The sequence below is a fragment of the Chelonoidis abingdonii genome, chromosome 1 (genome assembly GCF_003597395.2).
Source record: "Chelonoidis abingdonii isolate Lonesome George chromosome 1, CheloAbing_2.0, whole genome shotgun sequence".
Taxonomy (NCBI): Eukaryota; Metazoa; Chordata; order Testudines; family Testudinidae; genus Chelonoidis; species Chelonoidis abingdonii.
In genome coordinates, this window is record NC_133769.1 from 216793009 (window position 1) to 216807662 (window position 14654).

General features: G+C 37.6%; 1 protein-coding gene across 3 annotated transcripts in view; it reads left to right on the forward strand.

Annotated features, from left to right (window-relative positions):
- Nucleotides 1-14654, forward strand: part of CFAP47 (cilia and flagella associated protein 47) — a 761390-nt gene that overhangs the window by 57879 nt on the left and 688857 nt on the right. For all 3 annotated transcript variants that reach the window (XM_032799255.2, XM_075059737.1, XM_075059740.1), the window contains exons 14-19: nt 1006-1222; nt 3079-3323; nt 4751-4881; nt 6567-6689; nt 7557-7688; nt 14426-14503. In XM_032799255.2, coding sequence (XP_032655146.1) covers nt 1006-1222; nt 3079-3323; nt 4751-4881; nt 6567-6689; nt 7557-7688; nt 14426-14503 — 926 coding nt within the window. The remainder of the gene's footprint in view (nt 1-1005; nt 1223-3078; nt 3324-4750; nt 4882-6566; nt 6690-7556; nt 7689-14425; nt 14504-14654) is intronic.

Sequence of the window (14654 nt, forward strand, 5' to 3'; positions counted from 1 at the left end):
GGTTTAAGTATAAAGTGTAAAATTAAAGCTGAAAAAATACAACAGGAATCTTTGTTTGCCTCTTTTTTTTTATGCTCAATGTTTTACATTAATTTATTACTTAACAGCTTTTCTGTAAATATTCATAGATAAGGTGAGGAAACCATTCAGTTGTTTTAAGTACTGGGAAGTAAAAAGAATCACACATTGCCTTTGAGAGTGGTTCATAAATGTGATCACACTCATGCATGTGAATGCTACGATAGCCAAATCATTAGCAACACTACCTCGCGCTCTGTCAAATGATTGGTTTCTTTAGGGAATTGTGCCTAAAAGCCATGTCCCAATATTACCCTCCATTTCTGTAGTTTTGGACTGAGAAGTAACAAATTGCATAAATGGAGAAACAAACTTTTTTTTTTTTGCTAATACATTTGTTCTGTTGTTAATTAAGCTGAGTAAATGAACAAAGAGACTTCTTAAAATGTGGTTTGAAAAGTTTACATTATCCATTTAACAAGGAGTCTGGATCAATATCTTGCCTAAAAGGCAATGGTTCATAAGGTATCATTTCTTAAAAAGATCATTGATATGTAGAAACTGTTCCTAAATTTCTCATTTATTGATTGTTATAATACATGTTTAAGCAAACAATTACATTTTAAAAAATTATCATTAGTGGTGCTTTCAGACACAATGATATTTTACATATACCTTTACTTCCTACAATATTTATCTTACTGTTGCAAAGAGGTGGAATTAAGATGTAAAGTGTAGAAGAGCATTTTGAACCACACCACTGCCTGCATCCAGAGTGGGTGGTATTTAAATCCTAGGTTTTGGTTTGAATCTGTCTCTACTACTGTAGTTTTATTTATTTTTCACTCTCCTGTAATTTGATAAACCAAAATGTAGGAAAGTGATGTAGGCTAACTAGAACTAAACTACCAATTTTGATTACGCTTCCTTAGCTGTTTTTGTTAACTTTTAACTATAAAGATTTAACTTCATATATATATATTTTAGGTCCCTCCACCATAGACTTTGGTGAAGTTTGTGTGCACTCTGTGTCTACGAGAAAAATGCATATCATCAATAATCTGCCTCTGCACATCTGGATACAAGTAGAAATTGAAAGTGAGGAGCTACAGCAGACTAGTCCATTGTCCCATGTGTTGCCACCTCTTTCGAAGACTTACATTCCAGTAGTATTTGAGACTAATACCTTGGGGAAATTTCAGAAGTAAGGCTATTTATTTGGCTCTTGATTTAGGTCAGGGGTAGGCAACCTATGGCACGGGTGCCAAAGGCGGCACACAAGCTGATTTTCAGTGGCACTCACACTGCCCGGGTCCTGGCCACCGGTCCATGGGGCTCTGCATTTTAATTTAATTTTAAATTAAGCTTCTTAAACATTTTGAAACCTTATTTACTTTACATACAACAATAGTTTAGTTATATTATAGACTTACAGAAAGAGACCTTCTAAAAAGATTAAAATGTATTCCTGGCACGCGAAACCTTCAATTAGAGTGCATAAATGAAGACTCGGCACACCACTTCTGAAAGGTTGTTGACCTCTGATTTAGGTATTAACCTTGGCGGCAAAAGAAATGTACACATTTTTCACATAGCTAGTTTAAACTAAATATTATTATAATGAAAGTGCTGATGTTTTGCATGTTATGAGATGCTGTTATGTAAACACAAAACCTAGTTTAACACTTTAAAACTTTTGCCACTGTAATCATGTTAATTAGGGATCAGGTTTTCTTTTTTTACTGGCAAAAGTGTAGACACAGTTATACTGGCAAAAAAGTGCTTTTGCCATTATAGCTTATTTCATTTGGGAATATTGCCAGTATAATCTGTCTACACTAGGAGGGTTTGCTTATGTAGCTGTACTGGGAAACCTTTTCTAGTATATACGATGTCTCAAAATGGAACTCTCAGCATACCCATACAGTTGCTAAGGAGGTTGAATCAAATATTCATGTGCACGTACAGAAGATAGACAGACACCCAGGCCATCCTTTGAGGCAATGTTGTTGTAGGTGAGCAATTTTGGGGCAAAAGATTTCCAGTGTAAAAAGCCCAAGGCAAAGGGAGGAACAAGGAATACTGGGTGAAATACTGGCTCCGTTGACTTCAGTGGATCCAGATTTTCACTCAGCGTGTTTTGTTGAGCTGTGAGATTACAGGAGAGTCAGATACAGAGGTTCAAGACAAATGCTTCTTGGTGAAAAAGCAGTGATGCTTTAGCTGAGGTTTCTGCAAGAGGGCATTGTCTGACTGTGTGCAGTTAGTAACCACTTCTGTTTAGGGAAACAGGTCTTGTGTACATTTTGTAAATTAACCAATTATAGTAGAACCTTAGAATATGAACACCAGAATTACAAACCCGACTAGTCAACCACACACCTCATTTGGAACTGAAAGTATGCAGTCAGGCAGCAGCAGACACTTAAGAAAAGCAAATACAGGACAATGCTGTGTTAAATATAAACTACTTAAAAAACAAAGGGAAAGCTTAAAAAAAATTTGACAAGGAAAGGAAACTGTTTCTATACTTGTTTCATTTCAATTAAGATGGTTTAAAAGCAGCATTTTTCTTCTGCATAGCCAAGTTTCAAACTGTATTAAGTCCAGGTTCAGTTGTAAACTTTTGAAAGAACTACCATAACGTTTTGTTCAGAGTTAGGAACAACCTCCATTCCAGAAGTGTTTGTAACTGAGGTTCTACTGTACACTAAGAAAATAACCTGAGTCTGGGTCACAGGTTTCTTCTCTAACATGAAGTTGACCTGCAAGGCCCTAGTATCTGATAACACAGAGAAGTGACAATATATTTGACCATTAAATTTTAATGAATCAAAACTATAGAAACACGTTTTTGTTAATTTTATGGTCCCTAGCATACTGTAAAAAGCAAAACAATTACAAGTAGCAAATTTTATAATCCTTTTAACTGAGTATGCCTAATGTATACAATATTTTCACTGGGTATTTTGCTCCAAATGACTATATTTAATGTAACTGTATTGCTGAATATTTTACTATACATAAAATGTATTGGATCCTACGGTTTCTATATTACAGGTCTTTCACTTACACAGTAAACAACGAACATACTGGGCACGTGCTGGTGGTTGCAAAAGCAGTGCCAGTTGCCCTTGAGCTATCTGCAAGGGAGCTGATTCTAAATCCAACCCCTGGTCTCCCTGCGGAAACAAGCTTTAGAACAACAGTCAGATTATGCAATCGCAGAAACTATCTTGCTGAATTCAGTTGGAAACCTATAATCACAGATAAAGGAATGGCGTTTTCTATACGGCCAGCCAAAGGTATAGTATGTTTTGAAAGTTGTTTTAAGCAACATGCAAACAAATACATACACACCACATTTTACTCTTAAAGATGGCTGACATCAAATGTAAATGTTTGTTTGACACAGTAAAATGTTATTTTTTAGGGTTTGCGTTAATACTACTGGAAGTCAGAACTATGATCAGACCACAAAGGCCATAAAAGCAAGTAAAATTCTGAATTTTGGTGCCCAAGCTAATTTGCTTATATAAATTCTGGAAATGCACCACAGCCCCATCCTGCTATTTCTGTGCCACAGTAAACAGCTCTTCACAGCAGCTCTGCTCTGAGCTCAAGAGTTTAAGCTGCTGACCACGAGAGTGGAATGAGGCAACTATGTAATAGTGCACAACAATACTATGCACCCATTTAGGATAGGAAATGATAAAGAAAATCATATACCGTACATCAAAACTGCTAAGAAATTTAGGTAGACAGAATATAATACCACAAAATTTAAAATCTCGCCAAAATGTGAAGGTTAGCCCACTCTTACTTTTGTATAAAGTGCCATTGGATTAATAATTATTACATGTGCTCAGGACCCTAATTTTTCTTCTGATTGAAAGATGAAGCCTCCAGTAGCAGTGTACTCTTTAAAACAGTGTTGGAGTTCAGTAATGAAAGGATCCAGTTTACGCTGAGGCACAGACCTTCAGATCCACTGAGGCCGAGTTAGGCACCTAACTAACTCCAGTTGATTTCCCATTCAAATCAAGGGGAGTTAGGTGTGCTAAATATCTTTGGTCTCCAACCAAATTAGTTGGTTTAGGCTAACTTTGTTTTAAACATCGCTTCGCTCGACAGAGAACTTGGAATGCCTCAGCATCTGGGAAGTAAGCAAAGAGATTTTTTTCTTTTTTTAAATTTAAGGTGTGAATGAGTTCTGAGAATGTTGAAATGTTTTCTCAGTTGTTATCAACAAATCCAGGTTCCACCTATACGCACTCATTTTTGTAATATTTAAGATTGAGTTAGAACTCTAAAGCTGTGGGTGTAGAGCCATGCATGGTTACAAAATTTATATCTGTGGCTATAAAATGGATATAAATTTGGGAATTGGAAAAATAATTTCCAAATAAAAACAATAATTTAGGGACGGATTTACATCACTTTAGGCGATCAATTTTTTTTTTAAATACCCTCCTTTTTAAATAGCACAGGAGTGGGATTTACATGCTTAAAAACTGATAAATTGTGGATACATTCTGTTGAAGTATATTGATAAACTGGGTTATGCAGTTATGAGAACTTTGAAACAAGGTTTAATTTAAACTAAGTATATTGCTCAGCACCTTTGTAAATCAGGCCAGATGTCTCTAGTAATGTGAACCGGTCACATACAGTAAACTTGATAAAATTTCCAGAACTGTGAATATTTACATATTTATACACATTTATCTAGGTATTGTAGAAGCATACAAGGACCTGGAGTGTGAAGTGGTTTGGCATCCAGGTTTCAGCTCTCCAGAAACAGGAGAATTCAATCTGTGTGTACATCAGGGAAACACACTTAAGCTAAAATGCCTTGCAAAGGTAATATTTAACCCAAATGGTTTTGCACATTTTTGGTTTTTAATCAACATTTTCTTGATTTTAATTTTATTTTAACCTCACACGTTCTGTATCTTATGCATTGATCAAAAGAGTAGTAATTCTGTGACTCATTCTTTCACAGCACAGACCAACGTTCTTCCTCCTCCCTGGTTCTGAAACCTAATCACAGTTCACAATTTTCCTAGAAACATAGTTCAGGGAAAGGCAAGGAAAGGTCTGTTGTACCTAAAGACATCAGATCGTGTATCTGGGAGGTTTATAGAACTGCTAGTAATCTTTGCTGAATTAGAAGTGGTGGCCGCTCCAGAAGGACAGTCTCTGCTTCCTGGGTCAATAAAGGGTCTATGAAAAGTCTAATTCTGATGGGTGAATTTTTAGAGGTAGTTTGATGGTGCCTTCACCAGTAGAACTCTTAGATTCATGCTCCAATGAGAACTTGATAGCCAGTAAGACACATCCTCCCATTACATTTCCCCCAGGCTCTCTTTTTCTTAGTCAGCTTGGAATGTCTTTTTCCTGCCACTGTTTGGATAGATGAATTGGTACAGCTTGTTACAATATGGTCTGTGCTGTAGCCTGGGCCCCAAGAAAACAAAACCAAACCAAACCTCCGAGAGCGCCTGGAACGCCACCCTTGAAATTGTGCCGCCCCAAGCACGTGCTTGGTTTGCTGGTGCCTAGAGCTGGTCCTCGCTGTAGCATACTGAGGCCTAGAAAAACAATTCTTATCCCACTCACCTGCTGATTTCTTCTACACAGCAACTGACACCTGCAGTTGCCTATGCCAGCCAACTCGGACTTGCAGAGCTCAGACTGTGGGGCTGTTTCATTGCTGTGTAGATGTCTGGGCTCACTCTGGAGCCCAGGCTCCAGGATCTTGTGAGGTGGGAGAGTCCCAGGGCTCAGGCTCCAGCCTGGGCCCAGAAGTCTACACAGCAATGAAATAGCTCTGCAGTCCGAACCCTGTGAGCCTGAGTCAGCTGGCACAGGCCAGCTGTGGGTTTTTCTTTGCTGTGTAGACATACCCTAAGATGCTTCATTAGTATAGCACAGACACCTACCACTTCACTTTCCAGACGAGGAGGTACCATAGGTTTAGAGATTTCTGTCAGATCAGAGATCAACCTACAGAAACAGAGGAGCTGTGGTGGAGGGTATCCAGGACTGTGATTAGATTGTGTCATCTTGTCTGTCAAACAAAGTGAGGAGAGGGAATGCATGACCTGTGCTGTTTTTGACCAAGCCACTAAAAAAACCAATGTAGCGGGTAAGTGGGGTCATAATTTATTTTTGTTCACATATTTATCTGTGCACTGCATTAAAAAATTACTCATAATATCAGCTTTTGCAAAAACTTCATGCCTGAATTTGATAGCCATGCGAAACTTAAACAGAAGTACAGTAATACAGTAAATTATTAATTTTCAAAGGGAAATAAAACACATTTTGTTACTTTGATAGAGGTTTACTTTTTGATCTAGGTGGTTTGGCAAAAAGTAGAGAAATGTTGGTTCCCCTTTACATTGTACTTCACTGTTTAATTTATACATCTCCACGATTGTCTGGCTTATTGTGAAAACAAAAGAATATTAAGCTATGCTGAATTATTTATTTACACTCAGTGATATGTGTAATGTTTGCTTTCTTCCTTTCATTGTTGTTAGCTTGGACCCACCAGTATTCAGTTTATGGAACAAAGGATACCTTTCAATCATGCTCCTCTAGGATTAACTACTTGCAAGACCGCCATTCTTCAAAACACAGGACATAATCATGCACACTTCCAGGTGAACTGAATTATGCTGATGGTTTTTTTTTGTTGTCCTTGTTTTGGAGAGTTTTTCATATCTTAGAGTTTGTGTTCTCAGTTATTAGATGTGTTCTTTATAGTATACTAATTGATTTCCCCCCCCTTTAGGTAGTTTTAATTTTTATTGTACAAAATATAGTTATCCTCTTTAGAATCCTACCCTTTTTAGGGGTTCATGGAACTACTTGACCTAGTTTCTCTTCCTTGTACAATTTTTTTTAGCTTGCTTTCATTAATAGTACTGTCTGTGTTGGCCAAGGCCCTCCTGGCCACATTGGAGTGTAGGATAATATGCTTGTTATTGCAACACTGTGTTTATTAAAAATAAGGAAAATTCTTAGGCTTACATGGCATCTGAGAAGTTAAGCAGAAATGATTGGATAGATAAACTTCCTTTTGCAGGAGTCTTGTCCACATTTCTACAGTGAATAACTTGCAGATAATTTTCACTGAGCTTATATCTACCATTCAAGAGAATGCTGTACTGGATCTTTTTGGAGTTGTACTAAATCATAATTTTATAATGTTCAGGAGTGCTCATAAAGAACAAAATCAAGGCCCAAATTTTCAAAGCTGGGTTGCAAAAGTTAGCTGCACAATAAGATCTGGCAGATGTTCCAAACTTCTGAAAATCAGATCATTTATTTAGGTGCCTACATATGTATTTAGGTGCCTAACTGAAAATTTTGTCCTAAACTTTTAGGCCCAGGTTAGTCTCGTAGAGTTCAATCGTTACATTAACTAAATTGTAAACTCTTCTGGACAGGAAATGTCTTTCCCAAATTCTGTAAAAGCATACATTTACAGCACCATCAATGTTTTATAATGATTTTTGTATTTAAAGGTTCTTGATTTGAACCCCCTGCCTGGAATGATTATTACTCCTTCTCAGGGGGTAGTACCTGTTGGAGGCCACGCTGATCTCAAAATCGACTTCACCCCCAATGCAGTAATGAAATTTGATACCAGAGTGGAGGTATTTAAAAAATCTGAACATTTGTGTATTATCTCGTTAAGTGGGTGTGTACATGCATGCCTATCTATTAATCTTGCTCTCCATTAATCCAATCCAACATAATCAGAGCAGTAGCCGTGTTAATCTGTATCCACAAAAACAATGATGAGTCCGGTGGCACCTTAAAGACTAACAGATTTATTTGGGCATAAGCTTTTGTGGGTAAAAAACCCACTCCATGCATCTGATGAAGTGGGGTTTTTTGTTGTTTTTTTACCCACGAAAGCTTATGCCCAAATAAATAGTCTTTAAGGTACCACCAGACTCCTCATTTGTTTTTATCCAACATGTATTTTTTTCCTAAAAATGTTGATGATTGATATTGCAGTTTTTCAGAATGAATATGTTTGTATATTTTCTTAGAAAGCAATTTTTAAACATTATCTTATTGTTTTGTGTTCAAAGAAGTATACTGTATTTGAGGTGATGAGTTTGTTATGTATCAGAGGGGTAGCCGTGTTAATCTGGCACTGTAAAAAGTGACAAAGAGTCCTGTGGCACCTTATAGACCAGGGGTCGACAACCTTTCAGAAGTGGTGTGCAGAGTCTTCATTTATTCACTCTAATTTAAGGTTTTGCGTGCCAGTAATATGTTTTAATGTTTTTAGATGGTTGATTTCTAGAAGTCTATAATATTTAACTAAACTATTGTTGTATGTAAAGCAAATAAGGTTTTCAAAATGTTTAAGAAGCTTCATTTAAAATTGAATTAAAATGCAGAGCCCCCAGACCAGTGGCCAGGATTCAGGCAGTGTGAGTGCCACTGAAAATCAGCTCATGTGCCGCAGGGTTGCCTACCCGTGTTATAGACTAACAGACATATTGAAGCATAAGCTTGTGGGTGAATACCCACTTCATCAGATGCATGTGGTGGAAATTTCCAGAGGTAGGTATAAATATGTAGGCAAGAATCAGTCTAGAGATAACGAGGTTAGTTCAATGAAGGAGGATGAGGCCCTCTTCTAGCAGTTGAGGTCTGAACACCAAGGGAGGAGAAACTGCTTTTGTAGTTGGCTAGCCATTCACAGTCTGTTTAATCCTGAGCTGATGGTGTCTACAGCCAAGCACTCAGGTATAACCACATTTGCTCCAACCCCTCAGACAGAGACCAACACCTACAAGATCTTCACCAATCATTCTCAAAACTACAGTACCCATACGAGGAAATAAGGAAAAAGTCAGAGCCAGAGATACCCAGAAGCCTCCTGCTGCAAGACAAGCCCAAGAAAGAAACCAACAGAACTCCACTGGCCATCACCTACAGTCCTCAGCTAAAACCTCTCCAACGCATCATCAGTAATCTACAACCCATCCTGGACAACGATCCCTCATTTTCAAAGGCCTTGGGAGGTAGACCAGTCCTCGCCCACAGACAACCCGCTAACCTTAAGCATGTTCTCACCAGCAGCCACACACCGCCCATAGTAAACTCTAACTCAGGAACCCCAATCCATGCAACAAACCTCGATGCCAACTCTATGCCCACATATCTACACCAGCAACACCATCACAGGACCTAACCAGATCAGCCACAACATCACTGGTTCATTTACCTGCACGTCCACCAATGTAATATATGCCATCATGTGCCAGCAATGCCCCTCTGCTTTGTACATCGGTCAAACTGGACAATCCCTACATAAAAGGATAAATAGACATAAGTCAGATATTAGGAATAGCAATATACAAAAACCTGTAGAACACTTCAACCTCCCTGGACACACAATAGCAGATCTTAAGGTGGCCATCCTGTAGCAAAAAAACATCAAGACCAGACTCCAAAGAGAAATTGCTGAACTTCAGTTCATTTGCAAATTTGACACCATCAGCTCAGGATTAAATAAAGACTATGAATGACTAGCCAACTACAAAAGCAGTTTCTCCTCCCTTGGTGTTCATACCTCAACTGCTAGAAGAGGGCCTCATCCTCCGTCATTGAACTAACCTCGTTATCTCTAGACTGATTGTTGCCTGCATGTTTATACCTGCCTCAGTAAATTTCCACCACATGCGTCTGACGAAGTGGGTATTCACCCATGAAAGCTTATGCTCAATATGTCTGTTAGTCTATAAGATGCCACAGGACTGTTTGTCATGAGTTTGTTATGAATACATATGTATGTGAGGAGTGTTCCTTTTTGAAAGTTTTTTGTTGGAATAGAATCAAATGTTTTATCCAAGACAAACCATCCACATATAAATGAGTTTTTTGAAAGGATTCAAAATAATGGCAATTAGAGGAAAGACTTAAAAGCTTCACATCTGATTGATGATAAATAAATTCATGCTCAAAGGCAATTTATCTTTCCAAGGGGGTGTTTCAAGTTATTGTGTGCCAAGTGATTTTATTTGAAAAACTATTAGAATTTATAGTTTACCAAAGCAAGAAACGGTAGGCAAATCTTAATAATCTCTCTTAATCCCAGTTATGGGATGTGACTTCCACTCTTTTTTAATAACATGGTGTTCTCTGCCTTTCTGTACAGAATGCTGTGATTAAAGACAAGAAAATTAATCAGTTATTAATTATTATTTTATTAAATAAAGAAAAAACAAAATGAAATAAACTACTGATTATGGTTAGTTAGTTACAATCTCTTCTGTATTTCTCTCTGTGGAGAGCTTTTAACAGAGATTAAATTTTTGATAGTGGATCTACTCTTGGAGCGCAGCTCACTCCAAAAATTAAACTAAAACAGGAGTCGCTAGTATCATAGATCACTAAAACAGTTTATAGGTGGGCAGAAGAATTTAAGTGAAGACTCGTTATATCATTGATAACCTGAACAGTTTATAAATGAGCAAAGAAGAGTAATCTTAAATCCTATGAAATCAAAGAGTTTAAATCAGTTACTTAAAAGAAGCCATTCAAGGAGTTGTTTTGAGATAGCCAATTAATGATTACCAAGAATCTTAAATCTGAATTAAATCCCACTATTTCTCTCTGTTTATCCAGGTGAGTTTGTTTCTTTTCTAGGTATACACAGTCCACCATCTTATGTTTAACAAGATCTGATTATCCTAGTAATAGGTCATATTAATATGATCTCTTAGTATCTTAAGTTGCAATAGTATTTCAATATTTCATAAAATCATTACAAGAACAATTTAAATATAATTCCTTGGCAGTGCTTTGGCAAGTTTCATGTCACCCATGATGCTGATGAACTCATGCTGAACTGAAAGACTGCTTCTTGATGCTATTTCATGTTCCTTTCTGTTCACTGAATGTTACTGTTGTTAGTTGCTTGTTCCTGTAGATGAACAGGATGAGCAGTGGTGAGTGCTGCAAAGATGAAGGACGGGAGAAGATTTTGAACTGCGCAACCAGCAGCACAGAGTGTCTATAGTCTTTTCTTCCATAACCTTACTGGAGGAGGAAGGATTCATAATATCAACTGTTGTGGCCCTTTCATTGGCTCAGCACCTTAATGGGATTGCCTTGTTTGCAGTTTCAGCTGTACATATGCAATGTGTTACTATATAGACAATAGGGTTCGAATTTTTCCTCAACTTGATGGTTATACTGCCTTTACCTTTGTGGCAGGAAATTATCATAACTTGAAAGTTAGGCCTGGTCCATTGTACCCAGCTAGGTCAATGTAAGGCAGCTTACGTTGAACTAATTGTCAGGCTATGCACTGTGGCCTTGCCATGCCAATGTAAGTGCTCTACTACGCTGACATCATAACTCCTCCTCCACGAGGGGCACAGGGCTTATGTCGGTGTAGTTAGGGCCACAGTGTCTGTGTAGATGCTGCATTCCTTACATCAGCTGTTGGCTATCTTGTCAGGCAGCTAGAGCCCGTCTGTCCCCTGCTTCCCACTTCCAGCTGGGCTGCTGCCCGGAGGCTCCCCAATCAGGGAGCTGAGAAGCCCTGGTGGCTGCTCCCACCTGGGAGCAGGGAACTGAGAGCCCAGTGGAGTCGGGGGGCAGCTGGCTTCTGGAGAGGAACTCCGCGGATCTGAGAGCCCTGGCTCTCAGCTCTCCCCAGTGACTCTGTTCAGTTGGTGGAAGCGCTCCTGGTGAGGACGCTTACCGCCAGCTGTAAGAGGGTAGTGTGGAGGTCAGCCACCGCAGTAATTATTGCAGTGTCTGCAAGTCAACCTAACATAGGTCAACTTAGGGCTCTAGTGTAGACATGCCCTTAATCCATTTTCTGATATTTTCCTTCAGTGCTGTCCAGGTTTCATAGGAGATGAAATTTTGTTTTAAATGAATCTAAAAAACCTTATATTGTATATAGTCTTTCAGGTCTCAAAGTAATCTTTTTAACCTTAATTCTTAAAGACAGTGACTTTAAATTTAAATAGCCATCCGAGAAGGCATTGTCTTTTCTTAGTAGGCTTTGGAGAGGTACATCATGTCTTTCTGAGTTTAGTAAATAAATTGTTTAAGCATAGCCAGATAACTAATTTTCTTATCAATATTTTTATACTCGTGTTACATTCTATTAGTAACTAGATATAGTATCAAATGACCTTGCTCTGTTTGTCCATAAAACGTCTTCTATTCTCATTACAATGACATTAGGAAGTTATTATGAGGCTTGCATTTAGATGCAAATTAACATCACAAATGAAACTTATTGACGCATTTAAGGAACAAAGGGTTTTCATCTTTAAGCAGCAACATGAATCCAGAAGTTAGAAAAGGCCTTGTACAAATCATTTCCCAACCACAATTGTTCTCCTTTACATCTGAAGAATGAAGACTTTAGCTTACCTCCTAAAAGAAAATATTTTTAATATTTCTGTAATTCTTTCTGAGGGTTTTAAAATGTAGGCATTGTCTTTGAAAAGGGAAGGGGGAAAACCCCACTTTCTTGGCTTTGAGAACACAATGTATCCCTAAATATTCTTATAAAATCTGTTGCTTGGGATAAAATTAATCTCGGTGCCAGATTCTGGCTCAGAGGGATGTTCTTTGGACTTTGATCAGACAATCTTGCTGGTATTCTGGCCATTTTGACCCAATGGTTCTTAGGTTTAAGATCTGCCATTTGCAGTACATTTAAAACTTGCACTTAAAAGCATCTATTGTATTTTATATAAAAGCATAATAACCAATACTTATTTACATCTTTAAAAACAATGCATACAGCATGATGGTCTAGAAAGTTAAAATGGAAAGAGACTTTCTAGAAGTTGCATTTCAAAGTCTGTATGAACCAATGAGTCAATAAACCTCTAAATGTATTATCTTCCTTTGACATTTTGGGAGCCTGTCACTATTTGAATGAACCTTTCTTAGGCATCTCTTTTTAGCATTAACATTTCATATAATTAATCAACTGAAAACATAAAACTGTTATTTCTGTAAGCATTGTGTGTTTTTAAAAAACATTGTTCATATTTCTTAAATTCAGTAAAGGCACAGGCAAGTTTGTATTGAACCAACATAAGAATAAATTATAATAATTTTATTAATAATCAGTTTTGCATCAATATTGAGGTCTACCACTTACAGTGATCACTTGGTTTGATTGTAATTATCTTAATGGTTTAGGTGAATAAACTCTTTTTAATAAAGAGACTGATAAAGGATATGTTTTAGGATAGAAACTTTCAGTCAGTAAATTAATTTGCTCCATTTCATTTAGTACAAAAAATAGCCGCTTGGGCTACACCTGTGGCCTGGAAATAGTACTTTATATTTCAAGGCTCTATTCTCCAAGCACAGGGTACAAGTAAGTCACACAGAAAAGAGTGGAAGTGGTTTGTATTCTGTGGTGGGAGAATGGAGCACTGGGCTCAGTTCTTACATCTACTCTCATGTTCTTTAGAGTGATAGGGCTTAGACTACTGAAGAGAGTTTAGATTATTTGTCTCCTATTTGTATGCATCGCAAGGAAACTGAGTTCTGAAAGTACTTCATTATAAAGGTTGATTTTGAGATTAGGGATCCAACAAATACCTAATCTGGATTTGATTTGTACAGGAGTCTGATAAGTTTGCTGGATTCATCTTGCGTCAAGAAAAAAATTATCTGAATTTTTAATGGATGCTGTCATATGCCCAGACCTGGCCACACCTTCTGATCCCACTACTGTTTTTTCCACTTGCTGTTGTCCCCTAACACCATACTACTAAACCCAACATCCACCCACTCCCTTTCACTTCTGCTACTTCCTGAGGTAGCTGTAGCACTTCTGACCTAGCTGCAATACCTGTTTCTTTCCATTGTGGCTTGTTTCAAGAAACCTACCTACTGGTTCCTGCTCTCACTGGACAGATTTCCTCCACTCAGGTCCCGCCTGCCACAGAAAACAGCTGTGTACTCCCTCCTATATTGCTCTATCTCCTGGCTGCAAAAAGCTGCTCTTTTCTTCAATTTGATTCCCTCCTTCAGTAGTGGCTATCATTATCTTGCTTGGTATCCAACAGAGCTGCTACTTTTACCCAGTGATTCTATAACCCACTGGAATCATTGCATGTGTATATTATAGAAACCAATACACCATTTTTAGTCTTCATTATAATATTTTCATAGCAAAATAACTTTACAATGTGGGGAAGTTCTTTTCAAGGGAACCTATGCAATAGAATTCCGTAGCTGTCTTTCTGTTGTCTATTATTTAAAGCTATCTTATTTAAAATTGCCATCACAACTGTTCCATTATATTATGTACTGTATAGTAAATGACAGAGTAATGTAGTAATTACAGTGTTGACAATTTTACTTTTCTTTCAACTAGGTAGCAGTCCGCCATGGAAAATTATTGGAATTTAGGATTGGTGGATCTGTAGAGGCCCCTGAAATAGGCATTAGTGTAGTAAGTATGAGGTATCTTTTATTACACTAATTATTAGTTCTAGGTAAGATTTGTAATTTTATTTAATTATTACTTTTGTAGTCAGGTGTCAGAATTTTCCTTCCTTAGTTATTCACATTTTTTTCAGTTTATTTTTCTATAAATTATTTCA